General features: G+C 44.6%; 2 protein-coding genes across 4 annotated transcripts in view; one reads left to right on the forward strand and one right to left on the reverse strand.

The window, feature by feature from the left end:
- OXNAD1 (oxidoreductase NAD binding domain containing 1) overlaps positions 1-14,543 on the reverse strand; it is a 38,022-nt gene extending 23,479 nt beyond the window's left edge. The window contains exons 1-3 of one of the 2 annotated variants that reach the window (XM_065399565.1): positions 14,519-14,543; positions 9,356-9,514; positions 7,962-8,025 (exon numbers count right to left, since the gene is read on the reverse strand). In XM_065399565.1, coding sequence (XP_065255637.1) covers positions 7,962-8,025; positions 9,356-9,486 — 195 coding nt within the window. In that variant the 5' untranslated portion in view covers positions 9,487-9,514; positions 14,519-14,543. Of the gene's footprint in view, positions 1-7,961; positions 8,026-9,355; positions 9,515-14,475 lie in introns of both variants that reach the window. The other variant, XM_065399564.1, reaches the window with a different exon arrangement.
- Positions 14,544-15,009: 466 nt separating this feature from the next.
- DPH3 (diphthamide biosynthesis 3) lies at positions 15,010-21,837 on the forward strand. 2 transcript variants are annotated; one of them, XM_065399307.1, is made up of 3 exons: positions 15,010-15,157; positions 18,782-18,856; positions 20,243-21,837. In XM_065399307.1, the coding sequence occupies exons 1-3, from the start codon at positions 15,050-15,052 to the stop codon at positions 20,303-20,305; spliced, it is 246 nt and encodes an 81-aa protein (XP_065255379.1). In that variant the 5' UTR covers positions 15,010-15,049; the 3' UTR covers positions 20,306-21,837. The 2 variants fall into 2 exon arrangements, with proteins under 2 accessions (XP_065255379.1, XP_065255380.1); XM_065399308.1 differs by lacking the exon at positions 18,782-18,856.
- Positions 21,838-22,530: the final 693 nt, after the last annotated feature.

A 22,530-nucleotide genomic window follows, 5' to 3' on the forward strand; every position in this document is an offset into this window, starting at 1 on the left:
TGGAGTGGGGTACCTGAAAGCCATAGTTTTGACTTACTAAATAGTACAGCTAAAAGGCAAATGACAAGAGCTACGAAGAATAACACTATATTAAATAAGGGCCAGATCTTACAATGGAGGTTGCCAGAGGCTGAACCCTCCACCTGTTGACTTCAATCGGCCAGGGTCCATGCAAGTTGATCCTGTTGCAGGATCATAAATGCTTTCTCCACAAACACACTACACCAAATTCTGCCCTACATTTATGCAACAACTTGGACTTCAATGAGGCTGCAAGGATGCAATTCACCATTTGGTGCACTGGGTAGCAGATAGATACATGTCGTGAAGAATGTATCCATCTACAGGATAAAACAATCATATTAGGGTATGTCTACACTACGACAGTAGTTCGATTTTACTTAAAGCGAATTTGTGGAACCGATATTACAAAGTCGAACATGTGTATCCACACTAAGAACAGTAATTCGACTTTGTGAGTCCACACTAACGGGGCAAGCGTCGACATTGGAAGCGGTGCACTGTGGGTAGCTATCCCACAGTTCCCGCAGTCCCTGCTGCCCACTGGAATTCTGGGTCGAGCCCCCAATGCCTGCTGGGGCAAAAAATGTGTCGAGGGTGGTTTTGGGTAACTGTCGTCATTCAACCCTCACTCCCGCCCTCCCTCCGTGAAAGCGCCGGCGGGCAATCAGTTCGCGCACTTTTCTGGTGATTGACAGCGCGGACGCCACAGCACCGCGAGCATGGAGCCCGCTGCGATCATCGCTGCAGTTATGGCCGTTGTCAACACCTCGCGCCTTATCATCCACCTTTTTCAGAGGCAGATGCTGAGAAATCGGGCGAGGAGGCTACGGCAGCACGGTGAGGACATTAAGTCTGAGAGGGGCACAGACCTCTCACAAAGCACGGGACCCCGCGCCGTGGACATCATGGTGGCAATGGGTCATGTTGATGCTGTGGAATGGCGATTCTGGGCCCGGGAAACAAGCACGGACTGGTGGGACCGCATAGTGCTGCAGGTCTGGGATGAATCACAGTGGCTGCGAAACTTTCGGATGCGGAAGGGAACTTTACTGGAACTTTGTGAGTTGCTGTCCCCTGCCCTGAAGCGTAAGGACACCCGGATGCGAGCAGCCCTGACTGTCCAGAAGCGAGTGGCCTCTGGAAGCTTGCAACGCCAGACAGCTACTGGTCAGTCGCCAATCAATTTGGAGTGGGCAAATCTACCGTGGGGGTTGCTGTGATGCAAGTAGCCAACGCAATCGTTGAGCTACTGCTCTCAAAGGTAGTGACCCTGGGAAACATGCAGGTGATCATAGATGGCTTCGCTGAGATGGGATTCCCAAACTGCGGTGGGACTATAGATGGAACTCACATCCCTATCCTGGGACCGGACCACCAGGCCAGCCAGTACATTAACCGAAAGGGCTACTTTTCAGTGGTGCTGCAAGCACTGGTGGACCATAGGGGACGTTTTACCAACATCAACGTTGGATGGCCGGGCAAGGTTCATGACGCTCGCGTTTTCAGGAACTCTGGTCTGTTTAGACGGCTGCAGGAAGGTATTTACTTCCCGGACCACAAAATAACTGTTGGGGATGTGGAGATGCCTAAAGTGATCCTCGGGGACCCAGCCTACCCGCTAATGCCCTGGCTCATGAAGCCCTATACAGGCGCCCTGGACACTGAAAAAGAACTCTTCAACTACCGGCTGAGCAAGTGCAGAATGGTGGTGGAGTGTGCTTTTGGACGTCTGAAGGGGAGATGGAGAAGCTTACTGACTCGCTCTGATCTCAGCGAAACCAATATCCCCATTGTTATTGCAGCTTGCTGTGTGCTCCACAATCTCTATGAGAGCAAGGGGGAGACGTTTATGGTGGGGTGGGAGGTTGAGGCAAATCGCCTGGCTGCTGATTACGCCCAACCAGACACCCGGGCGATTAGAAGAGCCCAGCGGGACGCGCTGTGCATCCGGGAAGCTTTGAAAGCTAGGTTCCAGAGTGACCAGGGTAACCTGTGACTATTACGTTTGTTTAAACAGAAGCTGAACCTGCCCCCGTTTCTTTACCCAGTTAATGTTGACTATCCTCTCCAGTTACCAACCCCCTTCCCCCCCTTCCAACACACCTTTAAAAATAAAATAAATGAAACTTTGTTCATTAACACCGTTTTCTTTATTAAGGATTTCGCGGTAAAGGGTTGAAACTGGGACGCAGACTGTGGTGGGGAGCGGGTGTAGTGATGGAAAGGACGCTTCTAAACTCGAGGAATGACAGGCTCCTGCTCCTAGAGCGGTCCGCAGTGGTGGACTGGTTGTTTCAACGGAGCCTACCACCCCTCCTTTTCGGGACTCTGTGTGTGGGGGATATGTGACTTTGTGGCGGGGGAGGGCTGTTACAGATCCCCTGCTGCGTGGCTCTGTCATCCAGGCTAAGGACTGCTGCATAAGATCTGTAACCGCCCTCCCCCGCCACAAACTCACATAGCCCCCTCCCCTCCCCCCCACAGAACATGAAAACCACCTCCCAGACTGACCAGTGTGCCTAGTGACTGCAATGTGTGTGTGACCTTCTGCTGAACCTGCCCCCATGTCTGTACCCTGGTAAAGGTGACTGTGCTCTCCAATTACCAACCCCCTGCCCCCCCTTCAAACACACTGTCCTCTAAAAGAACATGACGGAAACAGTAATTAACAGAAATGTATTTTTTATTAAGAACTACACAGTTAGGGGATGAAACTGGGACGGGGGCTTGGGTGAGGTGCATTTGGAGGGAAGGAAAGGACGTATCAAATCTTTGGGAATGAGAGCCTTCTGCAATTTGAGCAGTCTGCAGGGGTGGAGTGACTGTTTTCACGGCCCCTGCCGCCCCTCCTTCTTGGGACTTTGGGTGAGGGGGGGATGGGACTTTGTGGCGGGGGAGGGCGGTTAGAGATAGAATGCAGCGGGGCTCTGTCCTCCTGCCTCCGGTCCTGCAGAACATCTACAAGGCGCCGGAGCATGTCCGTTTGCTCCCTCATTAGTCCAAGCAGCATTTGAGTCGCCTGCTGGTCTTCCTGCCGCCACCTGTCCTCCCGTTCGCTGTGTGATTGCTGGTATTGCGACATGTTCTCCCTCCACTGGGTCTGCTGTGCCGCCTCGGCTCAGGAACAGACCATAAGTTCTGAGAACATCTCGTCCCGTGTCCTTTTCTTTTGGCGCCTGATCTGCGCCAGCCTCTGGGAGGGGGATGCCGGGGTAGCTCGGGAGACACTCGCAGCTGTGGGATGGGAAAAAGGGAGTGAATTCCTCAAAAAGATCCATTTTTGCAAACAATGAATATAGTCTTTCTCTGTGAACAAGACCATGCACAGTACCTATCACATGTGCACTCAGTACAAGGTCGAATTTTCTGTCTTCACCTTGAGTGCCTGGGGTCTTGCTGTACAGATCACACAAGCGGGGCCGGACAACAGAATTCTGCTAGCAGCCGGCCATGGTAAGCCATAGACTTTTGGCTGCTTAAAGCTTAATTTACAGCAGTGCCCTCCTTTCATGTTCCAAGCAATGCTCCTAGCGTTGGCCAGTTCCTGCTGCCGGCGATCCGGCCGGCATGAACTCTACCCCTGTCCCACCCCCGTCGCGGCTGTCCCCGGGAAAGATCCCTGCATGCTGCCGGAGAACCGCTCAGCAGGAACTGTTCGCCTCCCCGCCCCCACCACGTGGCTGTCCCCGGGAAAGATCCCTGCACGCTGCCGGCGAACTGCTCAGCAGGAACGGTTCACCTCCCCGCCCCCACCGCATGGCTGTAAACCGCCGGTTACAGTTATTTAAAGGAACAGGCAATCAGTCCCCATACTAAAATTCCCCTAATTCAAAGCAGGTCACCATGAGTGATATCACGCTGATGAGGATTACGGAGGCAGAGAAAGACCGCATGCTGCGTGAATGCCAGCAAACACCAGGGCCGTATGCCGCCATGCTTTGCCAGGCAATGATACCGGAGTACCTGCTGCTAGCCTGGCGCGGAAAAGTTTCCTACCATGGAGGAGGCAATAAGGTAGCTCTCCCCAGCAACCTGATGCAAAGGCTTTCACACTACCTCCAGGAGAGCTTCGTGGAGATGTCCCAGGAGGACTTCTACTCTATCCCCAGACATGTTAACAGACTTTTCCAGTAGCTGCACTGGCAAGGACTAAAAAGTTAAGCGCGTAGGGCAAACTAATCATTAAAAACCCATCGCTAACATACCATGCCTATTCTATTCAAAATAAATGTTTAAAACACTTACCTACTGATGTTTCCCCTGATTCACGGTCCGGGTTACCGCCTTGGGGGGGTTGGTAGGGGATCTCCGTGAGGGTGATGAAGAGATCCTGGCTGTCGGGGAAATCAGCGTTGAAAGCGCTGTCGACTGCCTCGTCCTCCTCATCTCCTTCCTCATCTTCCCCGTCCGCGAACAGCTCCGAGGAAGCGGCCGTCGACAATACCCCATCGTCAGAGTCCACGGACAGTGGTGGGATAGTGGTGGCGGCCGCACCTAGAATGGAATGCAGTGCCTCGTAGAAACGGCATGTCTGGGGCTGGGATCCGGAGTGTCCGTTTGACTTTGGTCTTCTGGTAGGCTTGTCTCAGCTCCTTGATTTTCACGCGGCACTGCGTTGCATCTCTCCGTCATGGCTTTGGAGATCTTCTCGTAGATCTTCGCATTCCGTCTTTTCGATCGCAGCTCCGAAAGCACGGACTCATCGCCCCACACAGCAATCAGATCCAAGACTTCCCGATCAGTCCATGCTGGGGCCCTCTTTCTATTCTGGGATTGCATGGTCACCTCTGCTGGAGAGCTCTGCATCGTTGCCAGTGCTGCTGAGCTCGCCACGATGTCCAAACAGGAAATGAGATTCAAACTGGCCAGACAGGAAAAGGAATTCAAATTTTCCCGGGGCTTTTCCTGTGTGGCTGGTCAGAGCATCCGAGCTCGGACTGCTGTCCAGAGCGTCAACAGAGTGGTGCACTGTGGGATAGCTCCCGGAGCTATTAGCGTCGAATTCCGTCCACACTAACCCTAATTCGACATGGCCGTGTCGAATTTAGCGCTACTCCCCTCGTTGGGGAGGAGTACAGAAATCAATTTAAAGAGACCTCTATGTCGAACAAATAGCTTTGTTGTGTGGACGGGTGCAGGGTTAATTCGAAATAACGCTACTAAATTCGACATAACCTCCTAGTGTAGACCAGGCCTTAATGTTCAATAATACAGGGATACAAACAGACTGTCAGCAATGTGTATCAAAACATATTCTTGTTTTATAATATTAACAGCTAACTTGCATGATACCTGTCCATCCTCCTTTCCCCACTGACTTTTTTCAGTTGTTGTTGAAAATTCAGCAAAACAGAATTACTAGTTTTGTAAATAGGCCAGTCTATGTCCTAGGCTGTAAAACATTTAAAAAATGTTTAATGCCATCTACTACATTAGCTCTCCCAGTCTGATGTTTCCTACAACACATGATTGTGTTATTTCTCATCTGTACAAGATCAAATAATTTAACAAATGAAACTTTAACCAGTCTTGCTCTAATTTAAAACACATGGCAGGAAATGAATTTCTCCATAAAACAACATTTGAACATGTCTACTGTCCAGTAAAACAACAGGACACTTGCCAACTTAAAACAAAGTTAGAGTAGTGTACTTTTCTTTTCCACTTTAATAGACAATATTAAAAAGGAAATGCAGTCATACTGGTTAACGAGACAAGTGTCAGGTAGGCTATTTAAATGTTTCTCTTATGTAATGCTCTTAGTGCCGGAAATGTGCACACTCTTTTGACATTCCTTCTCCCCTTCCCTTCCTAACCACCCCCGCCCCCACTCGAGTTGTTCTTTGGCCTACATTTTTGACAAAACACTGGAATTTTAATTATTACTCCATAGTAAGTTGGTGCAGAAAACTAAGTTTTATGTAGGGCAGGGATTGGCAACCTTTCAGAAGTGGTGTGCCGAGTCTTCATTTATTCACTCTAATGTAAGGTTTCGTGTGCCAGTAATACACTTTAATGTTTTTAGAAGGTCTCTTTCTATAAGTCTATAATATATAACTAAACTATTGTTGTATGTAAAGTAAATAAGGTTTTTAAAATGTTTAAGAAGCTTCATTTAAAATTAAATTAAAATGCAGAGCCCCCCTGACCGGTGACCAGGACCCGGGCAGTGTGAGTGCCACTGAAAATCAGTTCGCGTGGCACCTTTGGCACGTGTGCCATAGGTTGCCTACCCCTGATGTAGGGTGATCAAGGACCTTCAGAGAAGATTCTGACCATCCATAAGAGTAACCAACTAGCCCAGATCAAGATTTGGCAGAATAAAAGACCCAGACATTCATTTTTTTCCATCTGGATTTCACTGTAGATGGACAAAGTTTCAGCCAGTCTTTCTTGCACTTGCTATTTGTGCTTCATCCTTGAGTATGTGATAACTAGTGTACTCATCCACATTACTGCAACACAGAAATATCCTCCATTAATCTTTCCAAAGGATTACAAAAACCAAGCAAGGTAATGTGGAGAGGGAAGCCAATTACTAACTACATAGGGTTTACAGCTAAACAGGAGATTTGAAAGGACCTATTCTAACTGGTCAGAAATAAAGTGACAACATGTAACAACTAAGAATAAATTAAGCATGGGGAAAAAAATAAGTTCCCAGATGTTCCAGAAAGTTGAGGTAGCAGCACTGAACCCTCCTTTCTTTACTTGCCCTGCACAGTTCTCCATTCCCTCTTCAAGCTAACCAATCCCCATCCCTTAACACAGCTCCACTTCCCAGCTGCATTGAAATTCAAAAAAAGATGTAGAATCACTTTACTACTGAAACCTTATTAATGAAGAAAGCAAGTTATTTATATTCAAAATATCTGCAACTCTTTTGTTAACTTATTTAAACTAATTCATTCCAAACAGAAGAAAAAATTTCTGTTAAAAATGCAGCACTTTCACCCCTTAAATCAAAGAGTAGGGAAGTTCACAATACAGTAACTCCTCACTTAACATCCTAGTTATGTTCTTGAAAAATGCAACTTTAAGCAAATCCAATTTCCCCATAAGAATTAATGTAAACAGGGAGGGTTAAATTCCAGGGAAATTTTTTTCACCAGACAAAAGACATTGTATACATGTACAGTAAGTTTTAAATAACTTTAAACAAACAATTTAATACTCTACTCACCACTGATTGTGAAGCTTGGTTGAGACAGGGGCATAACAGGGTCGGGGCGCGAGGGTTTGCCCCACTCCAGGCGTGCCAGCCGGGGAGCAGGGTCGGGGCAAGGGGACTTGCCCCACTCCGCCCAGCGCTCCAAGCAGGGCAAGCCCCCACCCCTGCTCCCCGGTAGGAGCGCCGGGCGGGCGGAACAGGGCAAGCCCCCGCGCCCCTACCCCACTCCCCGGCAGAAGCGGCGGGCAGAGCAGCGGGAGCCAAATGTTATAAGGAAACAGTGCAGGACATTAAAGGAGCATGTTCTCTAATAGACCAGCGACCTAATAACATCGTCCCAGTTAATGCTGTTTTGTTAAGTGAGGAGTTACTGTACATATCAGATACCTCTAGAAGATGTTCTCTGGGGGGAAATCCCATGGTTCCTTAAAAGCCTATGTATCAATGATGGTAATACAAATAATAAGTGACTAAGATTTCCTTAACTAGAACAATCCAAACTGAACTAGGAGACTACTAATTCTTGATTAAACATGTCAAAAAAAGAATGACAGCCATTCATTCTTTAACATCATTTTGTTTCACACATCGTAAAAAGGCATGGTTTTTTTTTAACAGTGTCTTCGGAATATAAATGCAAAAAAGAAAAATGACAAATGGCACAAAATCTTGTATAGAAAAGAAAGAAGCCTAATCACCATCAAATAGGATTATCCAGTCTCTTCATAACACAAAGAAAAACATTTCAGTTCTGCAGAACACTAACCTCCTGTCGAAAGTTATTTGCCGTTCTCTCCAGATGATCCATTTTCCTTTTGGATTTCATTGTGCTTCAACAAAAAGCAAATCAAGATTAACGTCATTACTGCAACTGCAAAGCATTAGTGCTTCGCTTAAATGGTAGGAATTTCTATTGACAATTTAACCACTTTAATCAATCTGCCATTCTAGACTATGTTAATTTAAACAAAAATTAAATGAAGTCAGACACTAATCTCACCTCAGATTTAATCTTAGAATGCTAACACTAGAGCTGGTTGGGAAATTTTCAATAGAAAATACTCATTTGCCAAAAACTAAACTTTTCACAGGAACATTCGTTTCGACAAAACTTTCATCACACAGGTTTCTCTAGTCCAGGGCAGAAATTCTGGTCACAACCAGAGAGAGATCCCCACACACCATAATAGCCAAGCCTGGTGATTACACACCGGTGATTTGGGAGGCCAAAGTTCAAGTCTATGTTCTGCCTGATTAAGAGCAGAGACTTGAACTTGGATCTCCTGCATCCCAGGTGAGTGCCCTAACCACCAGGCTATAGCAGTGGCTCTCAACCTTCCCAGACTACTGTACTCCTTTCAGGAGTCTGATTTGTCTTGTGTACCCCAAGTTTCACCTCACTTTAAAAACTACTTGCTTACAAAATCAGACCTAAAAATACAAGTGTCACAGCACACTATTACTGGAATTGCTCACTTTCTCATTTTGACTATATAATTATAAAATCGACTGGAATAGAAATATTATACTTCATTTCAGTGTATAGTAAATAGAGCAGTATAAACAGGTCATTGTCAGTTTGTACTGACTTCGCTAGTGCTTTTAATCTAGCCTGTTGTAAAACTAGGCAAATATCTAGATGAGTTGATGTACCCCCAGAAGACCTCTGAGTACCCCCAGGGGTACATGTACCCCTAGTTGAGAACCACTGGGCTGTAGAACCTCTTGCCCATGAATATTTACCTAGTTATACAATATGGAACTCTAATAGTAGAGATAGACAGAGAGAGACTAACTCTATAGCCTGGTGGTTAGGGCACTCATCTGGGCCAGGGAGAGTAGGGACTTGAACCAGGGTTTCCCACAACCCAGGTAAGTGCCCTAAGCACTAGGTTATTTCTGTCTCCCTCATTTTTTTTTTTCACAAAAATTGTTGAAAGATTTCAAAAACCCAATTTGAACACCTCAACATTTTTTGTGAATAGAATTCTTGTGTGCCAGCCAGCCCTACTTACTAATGTCTTTAAAATACAACCAGGTGATTGATAGAGTATTTCTATAATTCTTTAAAGTTTGTTCAGCCTCTGACACTCATGACACAGTTATCACAATCTCTTTAAAAACAAAATTTTTAGTCGTGTTGGTAGACTGATAACCTACCCATTCATTGTGCAGGAACACAAAGCAGAGTACTTCAACCGTAACAATGCAGAATGAGTGGGGAAAATTCGAGCAGTACCTCTCAGTAACTGAGGAATAGCAAAAGCTGCAGAAATGGTAGTGTGGGCCATGGTGTTCCCTGGTCAAAGTCACCAGCTCCTGAAAATTCAATTTAAAATAATTATTAAACAACTTCTTATTATTCAGCTTGATTGCTTTCATCTGTAAATCAATAGGCATCCGGTTTGAAAACAGTTCAAAACCTCCAATATCCTGTGAACATCTCCCCTTTATCCTAAACTATAAAACATAGTTAATTTGGGGTATATATTTTATATCCATCAAATACTAATTACTTTATTTCAAAAGAAACCTTTTTCTTTAAGTGGTCCATGCGGAATAGATTGGTCACAGTTCACTCCCAAGGGGCAGGTGCCCACAGCTCAAAAATCAACCAAAATTGTAATCTTATCAAAGATAGCAAAGAATTGAACAGGCATGGAGACAACTATCTTCTCACCCTTACAAATCATCCCTCCGGGTCATCACTGAGGGGGTATACTGGTTGGACAGCAAGGGAAAGATTATATAGCAACCGCCTAGGACACTTGCACACACCCTCTTTCCTAACCATTCAAAAACTACCTTTAAAAACGATGACACTACACCATGATGATGCAATAAGCATAATGCACTATAGTGATTTGTCTATCCTCAATAAGACTCATGTTTGTAAAAGCCTAAACAGTACATTTTCATCTGAAGGTGCAGACAGTTACATAATAAGGTGAATATATAGCTTTGATTCAAAACCACCTACTATCTGAACAAGCAGCTGCACCAACCAGACAAAAGCGAAGTGATCAAGAATAGTACAAGAAAACAAACTAGGAAACCCCCTTGGCTTCACTTTCCGGATCAGGCCCCCTAATGAACCACTATGTCTTTCTGTTGGTACATGCCTGTGTTTTTCTTGAGATTGGATTATCATAATTCTTGATCTCATTTTTAGGATGCAGTTTACTGATGTCGCAGCCTCTTGCATCTCTACAAGTATTCTTAATCTCTCCTTCACATTTAAAAATCTTACTTTGACATACACTGGATTTATGTATTGATTTTAGAAGGGATTATTTTTTTTGTTTGTTTTTTCCACTGAATTCTTTAAAATGGCAACAATCCAGTATGCCTGACTGATTATACTGTATATTCTAGGCTTTCACTAAGAACTGCATTGGCTGGTTACCGAATAAAGTCTACTGTCCATAATCTTGTGAAAATAGAAGTAGAGGAAAATGGAAGTAGATCCCTCAAATGGAATGCATTTATTATTTATTTAAAATGCCCAATTTCAGACTTAAGAAGTGTTTGCTGCTGCTGCTTTTAACATTTCTCAATTTGTGATAACTTTGTAGTGTTTATCTGCACAGTACACTGCAACTTTTTAATATAGGATTCTATAAAAGTGTCTTGTCATAAGGCACCAGGACTGAACAATGGTTTGTAAAAACTTTTTGCTGCAGTATATTCTAGAGAATACTCAATTTAAACAATACTCTATACAGTACACACATTTTTAGAAGATGCTGATTAGCAATCTGTCAAATGGACTATTTTCATATATATTAAAGTCACAACATATTTCCACAAAAAGTTAGAACTGACAAAAAGAAGTGAGAAGAAAATAAGACAAATGTTTTTTTAATATGGTCTACAGATTTCTCCCAAACTCTGTGAAGGCTTAGCACAATGTTGTTGCTGATTGTGGGACTTGATTTAAATTGCATAGGAAAAGACTAGAATAGGCAGGTATTTTTAAAAAATACGTGTCACGGCAGCAGGTAGCTTTTTCCCTTAACGTCAAACCGTGTACTGGCAGATAACTGTAACGTCATGTGACAACATCACAATATCAAAGATGCTAAGTACATTTCAGAAAATCAATAGCCAACTGTAAATAAGATATCAGAATACCTAAGGCTTTTGACATAATCCACAAAATTATAAAACAAGTAACATCACTGTCCTTTTTCAGAGATGCTTCTTGTTTAATCCTCCCATATCCTTAAAAACCAGTTCTACTAACCATAACCACATCTGCTGGTAAATGGCCTAACTTTAGAATCCCATTGCAACTTACTTTTAGGGATTCAGTTTGGCTGGTTTGTTTTAAACAGTTGTGTTTCGAAAGTGTTTGCTTCCCTTCAGTAGTTTGATAAAGTTGAAGCTAACCTTCTTCCTACCTTCACTTGACAGTGCCATTTCCTTCAAGAGGGGAGTGGTTTTTATCTTTAAATTAAGACTTTAAAAATTGGGGAAGGCAAGGCCAAAATATGAGCTGAATAGTAAAAGTCATTATACTGAACACAAAGACTGAGTTTTGCTGTAAGCGCTGCAATACTCAGGGTACGTCTATCGGGGATCGATTTATCACGTCTCGTCTGGATGCGATAAATCGATCCACGAATAGATGCCCGTACTCCACCTCGGCAGGAGGAGTAGGCGGAGTCGACGGGGGAGCCGCGGCAGTCGACTCGCCGCCGTGAGGACGGCCAGGTAAAACGCAACTTCTTAGTCGAATCTTAGTTCGAACCTCCCCGCTAGTGTAGCCCAGGCCTCCATCAGGGCTTGAAAGATTCCCTTAACACACACAATAGTCACCTAAAGACTAAGACCATGTCTATACCAGCGAGCTTATAGCGGCACAGCTGTACTGATCACTCGTGCAGCCACTCTACGTCAACAGGAGAGAGCTCGCCTGTCAACATAATAAAACCACTTAAAGAAAAGCTCTCCCACCGACATAGCTCCATGCACACTACCACTTATGCTGGCAAAACTTATGTCGTTCAGGAGGTGTTTTATTTCACACCCCTAACATTAGTTTTGCGGGCACAAGTGGTAGTGTAAACATGACCTTTGGGCTTGTCTACACTTACAGCGCTGCTGTAGCACTTTGTGAAGATGCTATCTACACCGAGAGGAAAGCTCCTCCCATTGGCATAGGTACTCCACCTCCCCAAAAGGCAGTAGCTGTGTCCTCCCACTGACATAGTGCTGTCTACGCCTGGAGTTCGGTCGGTATAACTGTGTGGCTCAGGGATGTGGATTTTCCATACCTGTGAGCGATGTAGTTATACTGACATAGGTTGGGAGCGTAGACCAAGGCTAAGCCTACTAGTTGGTGGGAAAAAATCTGTTCCACCAAGCATGCTCCCTCAAAGCTACCCCTATATAATTTACATTGCCATGTAATCACTTCCCACCCCCAACAAAATCAATTCTAACACATCACCCTATAATTAATAAATTCCATGCTCTCCTATAAACGAATTCTGAGTTCCTCTCCCTAAGTTAATGAATTCTGTGCTATCCCCCACTCTACCCCAGAAATTACTTCTGGATGTTTTCTGTTCCCATTAACGAATTAAGGACAACAACCCCTGCCTATTAATGAACCATAGCACTGTCAAGTAAAGGTGGAAAGAAGATTAGCTTCAATTTTATCAAACTACTGAACGGAAGCAAACACATTCAAAACACAACTGTTTAAAATAAACTAGCCAAACTGAATCTTTTGCAGCGCATTTTTTTAAAAAAAAGATTATGAAGTGCTTTGATATAGAGTGCTTATTAACAGATATGTTATTTGGGAGCTACTGCCCTCCTAGATGTGCACGGGGGCTTTCATTTGCCCAGCTCCTGTTCATTTGAACTGCTCCATTCCTTATTTCCCATTTCCTCTCCTCTCCGTTCCCTCCAAGAAAAGCAGCAGCAGTTCCAGTCACTCTATTCCTCTCCATCCTATTAGAGATGTGGTGCTACTTCCTTGTTCCTCTCCTTCCACACAAGACAGCACTACAGTGGATCCAGTCTGCTTGCTCCCTCTCTAAGAACAGTGCAGGCTAAAATTCTGTTTGACCACAGTACTTGTTCTTTTCCAAATGGTATTCAAGTTTCTTAAGGACAGCAAGCCATTTTAGATGACAGTAAGACATGTTTGCAGAGTGCACTACTGTAAATGTCAATCCACTAATGTTCTGTTAGAAAACAACATACAGTAGAACCTCAGAGTTACAAACAGTGACGTTACGAACTGACCCGTCAACCACCTCATTGGGAACCAGAAGCAGGCAATCAGGCAGCAGCAGAGACCAAAAAAGCAAATACTGTACAGTACTGTGTTAAATGTAAACTACTAAAAAAGGGAAAGTTTTAAAAAATTGACAAGGTAAGGAAACCGTTTCTGTGCTCGTTTCATTTAAATTAAGATGGTTAAAAGCAGTATTTTGCTTCTGTAAAGTTTCAAAGCTGTATTAAATCAATGTTCAGATGTAAACTTTTGAAAGTTATGTTTTGTTCAGTTATGAACATTTCAGAGTTATGAACAACCTCCATTCCCCATGTGTTCATAACTAAAGTTCTACTGTACCTACAAAAAGCTGCCAGTCTTCTTTTCTTCTTTCTTAAGAGCATAACACGAGGGCCTTATAAACATACTGTCGCTTCTAGAGAAGAGTCACAATTGCAAACTTATTTTAGAGGTATCCTAAAGCTGATTGCTGGTACTATTAATAAGCATATAAGCACTAGGTTTTGTGTAGTGTATACATGTGTGCAACACGTTATAGGAAGAAGATCCACATCGCTAGATTAGGTTGTAGCACCACGTCGAAACATTTGCTGTCAGCCACTCACATCCTCCTACGTCTGTCACTTTCTGAACCGCTATTGCCTGTATTAGATTTCTGTCATAACTGGCCGAAACCCGCATCACAGGAAACCTCCGACTAAAGCTAGGGCCCAACATAACTCCGCCACCGCCCGCAGGCAGTGCACGGGTCCTGCCCGTCCCCGCCTTAGCTCTGGGCGCTAAGTGCGGCACGACGCACCTCTCTTCCCTCGCTCTCTGGCACGGCCCTGCCCCGCTTCCCCGCCCGTGCCAGCGACTGGCTGCCTAGGCAATCCCGGGCGCATGGGCCTCCCCCGGCCGGGGACAGAGAAGAGGGGCCGAGCCAAGCCTCAGCCGCCACCCCGGGAAGAAGAGGCGGGGTCGGGGGCTTGTTTCTCCGCGCGCCCGCTAAGTGACTGTTTGGCTCCCTCACCCACGGGCAACTCACTCATTCCCCCTTCCTCGTGCACCCGGCACCACAGCTGCCCTACCGGCGCCGCATCCGCATCATGTGATGGGGGCGCCTGCCTACCGCGAAGCCAGTGCCGTAGTCACGTGATAAAGGCCACGCCCCTACGTTTGCTGACAGGCTACGGCCCAGTGGCCCAAAGGGCAAGAGAACTACCGCCTGCCCTGTCAAGAGCTGTGCCCCGGGCCGGGGGGGTGGGGAGACTAACTGTGCTCGCCCCTGGATCTGCGCTGACAAGGGACCAACAGCCCCATTTCCCCCTCTCGCTGGTTCTGAGGCAATACCCTGCTCTCTCCCCATTGGCTCCCCACGGGTTGTGACGCATGTGGCGGAGTCTGTCACAGAAACATCCCCGCCCCCTAGAGAGTGAATGGCGCATGGGCGATGGCCTGCCGGAAAATGGATTTCGGCGCACGTGCAGTGCGCTTCCGGCTTGACAGGCGATTGGCGCACACAGAAGAGCCGGCCCGGAAGTGGGCTGGCGGCGTACTTGACGTGAGTACGGGGGAAGAGGAACGGCGCATGCGCACTTGAGAGCCGGCGGCGTGGGGCGATGTCGGTGTTTCATGATGAGGTGGAGATCGAGGACTTCGAGTACGACGAGGAGACCGAGACCTACAGCTACCCGTGCCCGTGCGGGGACCGCTTCCTCATCACCCGGGTACGGAGCGCGAGGCGGGCGGGCGAGCACAAAGCCCGGCCTCTCCCGATCGGTGCGCGGGGCCCGGGACGTTACCAACGGCCGCCGGCTCGGCTCGCTAGCGGTAGCCGTTACTGAGAGCTAGGCGCGCTCTGCGGCTGCCGCGCTCGCGCTCTGGCGGCGGGGGGCGCGTTGCGATGCGGGGTTGCGGCCGGCATGGCCCAGGTAGAGTCAGGTATTCTTGTAACTTGGGCAGGCGTTGTGCAGTTAGCCGCGGGGCTGTTGTACGTAAAACCCGGGAGGAAGGTGTCGTCTGCCCTCCTTAGCCTCTTTCCACTGCAGGTTAGGCCACCGAGTGTCTGCAGTAAGGGGACACTTCGTGTACCCAGCATGCTGAAAACAGCGTAAAGCATTGTAAACAGGACTTGCAATGCTTATGAATGCCTTTTAAACACAAGCTGTTAGGCCGAAAAATCTACCATTGTTCCCTATCCAGCCTCCCTTGCACCCTCATTGTCACTGTTACATATATTGAACTTGCACTTCTGTACTTTGGCGCAAACATATCGCCATGTTGCCCTCTGATTTTATTTCGGAGACCGTTTCTCAGGCCTTTCCCTCATCAATTCCCTCCCCCTCCCCCGTTTTAACTGGTTCTCTATGACACCTGTACAAATGGGGTGGGGCTGCAGACATCAGAGACAAATACTGCTGATGACTTAGAAACAGTGTTAGCCACACAGTCAGTGTTAGAGTTGTCAACTATGAATAATAATGATTCGTTAACATCCGAGTCAGCATTGTAATCTGTGTTCTCAGTGCTAAGAAAATGTGTATTTTTCCAATGGGGTAACTAATGTGTATTACCTATACCGCTGTAAAAACGTAGTGTAGAGTGAGACAAGGCACTTTAGATCCACCAAAGGCCAACTAGATGAGATCAGCACTATGCCCTCCCACCCAATCAATGAAAAAGTAATGGGATCATTCCTTTTTTAAGAATCCTTTATTTTTGGCAGTACAGAGCAGTAAATATGTCAGAATGAAGAACATCACTGAAATGTATCATAAAATATGTAACATACATAAAAGGCTGTGAAATTAAAATATGCAATTAGGAGTATAAATAATCTACTAGAAAAATCAACATGTATGTATGCAACAAGTGAAGTAAGTTTTCAGTTACAAAGGGTGGGGGTCATATTCCTGGAGGTCCAAACCCGTATTTAATGTTATAGGAATGTACATCCATTTTAGGTACAGTAAAAGCTGTGTTATCCAGCCCTGTACCAACTGGAAAGCTCTATAAACTGGTATTTCTAATCTTCATAGAAAGTTTGGTTTATAGTCCAGTTGGCGCAGGGTTGGCAGGCTCCCTACCTGGCTCCGCATGGCTCCCCAGAAATGGCGACATGTCCCCGTTGCTCCTAGGCAGAGGAACGGTCATGAGGGGTTAGGAGTGAGGGAGGGGGTGCGGGGCTGGGGGTTGGGGCACGAGAGGAGGTGCGGGGTGGGGGCTCTGGTAGGGAGTTTGGGTACGGGAGAGGGGTTGGGGTGTGGGAGGGAGCTCGGGGTGCCGGATCCGGGGGGGTGTGCAACTCGGGCGGCTCCCCGCAAGTGTCAATCTGTCCCGGCTGCTCCTAGGCGGAGGTGTGGCAGGCAGCTCTGTGCACTGCCCCTGCCTGCAGGCGCTGCCCCTGCAGCTTCCATTGGCCATGGTTTCCGGCCATGGTTTCCGGCCAATGGGACTGCGGAGACAGCGCTTGGGGCGGGGGCAGCGTGCAGAGCTGGCTGCCGCACCGCTGCCTAGGAGGAGCTGGGACAGGTCACTGTTTGTGGGGAGCCTCCTGAGGTGAGCACCCCCTGGATCCGGCACCCTGAGCCTCCTCCCCAGCCCCACACCTAAACTCCCTCCCTCTTAGTTAACCAGCGTTTTTCACTTACTGGCACCTCCCATTCCCCCAACATGGAAACAGCTTTTACTGTATATGGATTCTTTGGGAGAGGTAACAGCAAAAGTATGAAGCTAGGATCCCCGAAGGCACAGAAACAAAAAGGCAAATTGCAAGAAATGTTTTTTAATTTCATTACTTTCAGGTGCATAACACATGATTGTTAGACTGAGAACCACAAGAATCCATCTTTGGTTGTATATTTTATTGTATATTGCATATAAAAATTACAGTAAAAATTTACCTGTGAGAAGGATTTCATACAAGGTAGAACAGTGCCCTTAGGACCAGTTTTTTAAAGGTATTTAGGTGACTAGGGGGATTTTTAAAGGCATTTAGGTGCTTTCAGTCTTTTAAAAAACTTGGCCTTTAGTGATTATTTTGGAGCCACGTTCTATACACAAGTGGTGACACGTGGAAAAAGTACTAGGGTGCTGAATAGGGAGGCAAATAACAGTTGACAAAGACAGTCCCCATTTGCAGATCAAAGGGAACTGAAGAAGTTTTGACACGAACCCAGGAAATCAGTCAGTCTTGAAGTCATATGACCCCCAAAGAATAAAATTGTCTAATAAAAAAAAAAAAACAGAAACACAAATTTAGAATTAAAAACAAATATCACAATACTAGAAATGTTGAGACGTGATTGCTGAAGCTACTAGCAACAACTATTAATATTTTACTTAGTTTATATTTTTAATAGCAAATAAACACAGTAACATCCATCTGCACAGTGTTAACAAAGGTAAATGATGAAGTACTAAGAGTAATAAAAATAACATTTTAAAAGTAAATCATTTAAAGAAGTGAAACTTGTAATCCACTGTAAATGTAGAAAAAGGCAGTCCGATTCAGGTAATCAGAACAGCAGCTAGGATAATCTGTGAACTGCTGTGTGGCTTTATGCAGACATATAAACTAATATGAGATTCTTTTAAACACTAAAAATGTTTGACAATTATAACTTTTGGAGGAGAGTGTATGTAAAAAAAATGGTAGGTTTCAGAGTAGCAGCCGTGTTAGTCTGTATCCGCAAAAAGAACAGGAGTACTTGTGGCACAGTCTCTAAGGTGCCACAAGTACTCCTGTTCTTTTTGTAAAAAAAATTTCACTCCTTTAGCAGATCAATACATCATATCAGAAGGGAAGAGCTGCTTTGTCTAGTCATTGGGTGCTCTGTGCTTTTAATAACATAGACTGGGAAGTGGGTGCTGAATTATACTGTCTTGTGGAGGGTGTGGGAGCAGCAGCTCCCTGCCGTATTTTCGTAACAACTGCAAATGGCTCCCATTTGTGGTAATGTTTTCCCTTCTCCCCCTCCCTATCCCAGAGTCTTCCTCTGCCACTGTCTGGCAGTGCCTTACTGTGGTTCTTAACCCTGGTTTTTGCACCCTGTCCCTGATTTTGCCCCCCATCCCTTCTCCTTCATCCAGCTGTTTAATCCTCTTGTGTATTGTTTCTCCCACACACAGATTCTGCCCATCCCTCCCCTCCAATTTGCTCCCTTTAGTCCCTGTGAATAGCAAGGCAGTAAGGGCAGAGTGAGGATAGCAGATATTAGTGAGCACTCTAGCTCACATGAGCAAGCTTATAACAGCTAAGCAGCACATCGGGTCAGGCAGAGGAATACAACCTTACACCAGCAGTGCAGCACAGCTGCGGAGCAATGACTGTGTCCCTGGCTCTGTTGCAGGAGGATTTGGAGAATGGGGAGGATGTGGCCACCTGCCCCAGCTGCTCCTTGATTGTGAGGGTGATCTATGACCAGGTGAGAATGGGGCCAGCCTAGGGGTGAGTGGGAGCCTGGGGATGCAAGTGTCTCTCCCCCTCGGTGGCTTTGTGGCAGCGGGCGACTCCGTCGAGGCAAACAGGTGTCTGGTACATCTTTAAACCCTATCCAGTCCTTAGTGTAATCAGGGTTTATCGCTTTAATAGCATGCTGGCTTGTCGCAGAGGACCCCAGGCTCCCTCTAGGGTCAACTGTGACTGTGTAAAACACTCGTGAAGATGTTAAACCTCCGCGCTAGTTTAAAAACATGTTAATTATAACATGTTGGTTGACACACTGTTCTAGTCTGGACATGTTCTGAGCCAGGACATCTGACTGCATGCATACAGCTGCCACTGGTAGCTTTAAATGGCTCATCCAGGTAGGTCTCCTGAGAAGTTGCACTCAGGCCCTGGATACACTAGGAAATTTCTTACCTGTATTTCAGGAACTGTGTGGTTGCACTGGTATCACCCGCATAGGTGTTAGTATAGATGGCTGCAGGCAGTCTTTCCCTCATGTGGCTAGATCTGCTCCAGATAATTATGTGACATAACAATGGTAATGCCAACAGCCAGTTTACATTTATGCTGCCAGCAATGGTGGGAGATTTTCCATGAGAAAAAAGTCATTGTAGATGCATTCTTTTGGGTTTTTTTATAAATTAAAGGGGCACTCTAAGGATAAAGTCATATATTGTAAATAAATTTTTGTTCTGTTATGTATTACACATTTTACTGCCCCAGCAGTCCATCAGCAGAGCTTTGAAGTTCGTAAAGATAATTGAGATCTAATCATATATGCATATGTTCAAAAACCCAGAGTGAATAAACATTTCAAACTAGCAGAAACCGTCCTGTGCATTGACTAGATTATGTTAAGGAGCTCACATAAATCAAATGTGAAGTTTCTGTGCCATATATAGGAGCTAGTTGTTGATACTATTTTTCAAACACTGAAAATAAATATTGAATTAGAATTTTTTTCCAAAATTCACATGTTAATATTTTTTTTCCCCAATTCCCTCTTACCCACAGTCCGTACATATCTTAAAAGAAACTTCTTTTTGGTAGGAGGATAGACGAAATGAAGAGTAGATAAAATTGTTCTTATAATAGGAAGCTAGTTACAACCTTAATTGCACAGCCTCCGTAATCCAAATTAGCAATGATGTTTTTTAGTTAGCCAAATGACAAGCCTATTGAAACATACTTGTATGTTATCAGTTCTTGCATATTTTTATATGAAAGTTTAATTTCAGGCTTCAGTTGCATCTGTGGCTATAATAAAACTGTTTTGCCAGATAAAACAAAATTATCTTACTTTATACTGCTTGTGAGGGCGGCAGTGGAAATTAGTTATAACACTTCATTTTTGTTTTTTTAGGAACAGTTTGCGTGTGGTGAAGTAGTCTCAGCACCTACAAGCAAGGAATTGGTTAAATGCTGATGAATGCTATGTGGACTCTGCTCTTCTTGAACAAAAAAAAACAATGTGTGGATGTCAATGTGGAAAAATTCGCAGAGTTCTGTACTTCTAGAGGTGTTTGCTCCTCAAATACCCATGCAGTGACTTGCTACTATTTATCAACAGCCTCTAGTAGTGTGAAATAATCCAAAACACAAGTGGGTTTGTGCCTGAAAGCATATATTTCTTAAATTATTGTAAAATGTTTTACGACTTTGAGAAGCTCTTGAGGATAGGATGCAAATCAACAAAAGCGTTTTCCAGTCCATTGCATTATAAGGTTGTGAAATTTGTATGCTAAACCTAGCTAAAGAGTAGCTATTCTCCAGTCTCTGGACCAGCAAAGACTCCTTGTTGCTGCACAGAATGAAATACTTTGATCATCAACCGATGGGGGCTTAAGAAAAGGTTGGCTCTATCAATGATGTATGTTACAAAATGATTCACCACATGGAAAAAGTTGGACTGTTAGAATGGTAGAAGACTTTTTCTGGTTTGGGCAATAGAAGGTGTTCTGGTTGGAAACAAACAGCTGCAGTTTCTGCCTTCAGTAGGTACAACTTATTTGTTGCACCTGTCATATCTGTTGCTTGCTGCATTAAAGTAAACAAATCTTTAGTCCTAGAGTCTTAAGCAATCATGTGATAATGGCTACCAAGCTAAACTTACTTAAAACAAACTAGATAACTTCCAATTCCCTTGTTTAGATTGCGCAAAGAGAGACACGGTGGGCCACATTCAGTAATACTCATGCAGTCCTGGTAACTTCCCATGAATGCACCTTCACTCCCAGTGGGGTGAATGGGTGTAACTGCGGGCAGCATTTGATCCAGTTTTTTCTGAGCAACTTGGGTGAACTCATCTGACCCTACTACATCAAATAGTCAATAAGGCTGCAAGTTATTCTCAATGCTATTTGTCAATATATGAATAGTGTAGCTGTGTTTCTATTGTACGTCTCAATGTTTATATTATTCTTTACCAATGTAGACCCTGGTCCAGTAAGTGCTTTCCCAGCAGGAGTCTTTGCATGAGTGCAGGTTTGCATATGACTAAATGGTGGTCTTAAGACCGAGAAAACCTTGAAAGAACACACTCCAAAATACTTTATTCTTGGGCTGCTTTACAAATTTATACTTTATAACACTTATGTGGTTTGTTTGTTTATAACTACTCATGTCACTCAGCTTGGGCACCGAATATAAAAAAGTCAGTTTCACTATTTCGAGCTTTCCTATGTTAATCCAATCCTGCAATAAGTGAGTTTGTACGTGCTAGAAGGGGGATAACTAAATCCAAACAAAATCATGGAAAAAATTGTTATGAGGTTTGGTAAAACCTTGTTTTTGGTTCCAAAATGTATCCATTAACTACAAGTTCTGAATCTGAACTGGATGATACTATGATTTTAACAAATAATTGTTTCATTGGTTGGCCACAAGGTGGTGCTGGATTCCTATGTTTAAAAACTGCTGTGGTCTCGATTTATTTAAAATATATTTTTACAAATATTTATTTTGTTTATTTAAATAAAAGTTTTAAAAGCTGTATCATTAATTGTAAGGGACCATCATTTATTCTGATTGTATAGCACCTAGAACAGTGGGGCCCTGTTGTATTGATACTGATTTTAAAGGCCTAAGGAGTTAAAGATCTTTGTAAACTCTTTCACTGTCCAGCATTAAACGGTGATAGATAGTTATTTTTGACAGAAACCTTGGATTTACTTGGTTACTTGGCAGACAGCAAACGCATTCATTCAGGTTGACAGTTTATTGATTAAACATAAAGAGAACAAGGAATTAAAACAAACATTTATATTGAAACTGTGGTTGACTGATTATACAAAACAAACTTAGTCAGACCCTATCAGTCTCCCTCCTTTTAGAATAGAAACATCATTAATAATCTTCTTTGATTGAGTGTAAAATGAACTTTTTCCTTTAAGTCCTGATGAGTGAAGGGCATTCACTTATCCTGCTATTAACAGACAGATGCAAGGTAGCGCAGAAACAGGATTAAAAAATAAATGAGTGAAACACATCTTTTGTTATTTTTTTGGAAGACTGGACAGCTGGTTCATTACAAGTGGATGCTTTAGCTGGCAAGTCAACCATGACACCTGCTGCTTAGACCCTGGTTCAGGCTCTGGTCATGGATGTCATCTGATTGGATTCTTTCTTCTTAACAAGGAAGGATGAATGCAG

This window comes from Emys orbicularis, chromosome 2 (genome assembly GCF_028017835.1).
Source record: "Emys orbicularis isolate rEmyOrb1 chromosome 2, rEmyOrb1.hap1, whole genome shotgun sequence".
Taxonomy (NCBI): Eukaryota; Metazoa; Chordata; order Testudines; family Emydidae; genus Emys; species Emys orbicularis.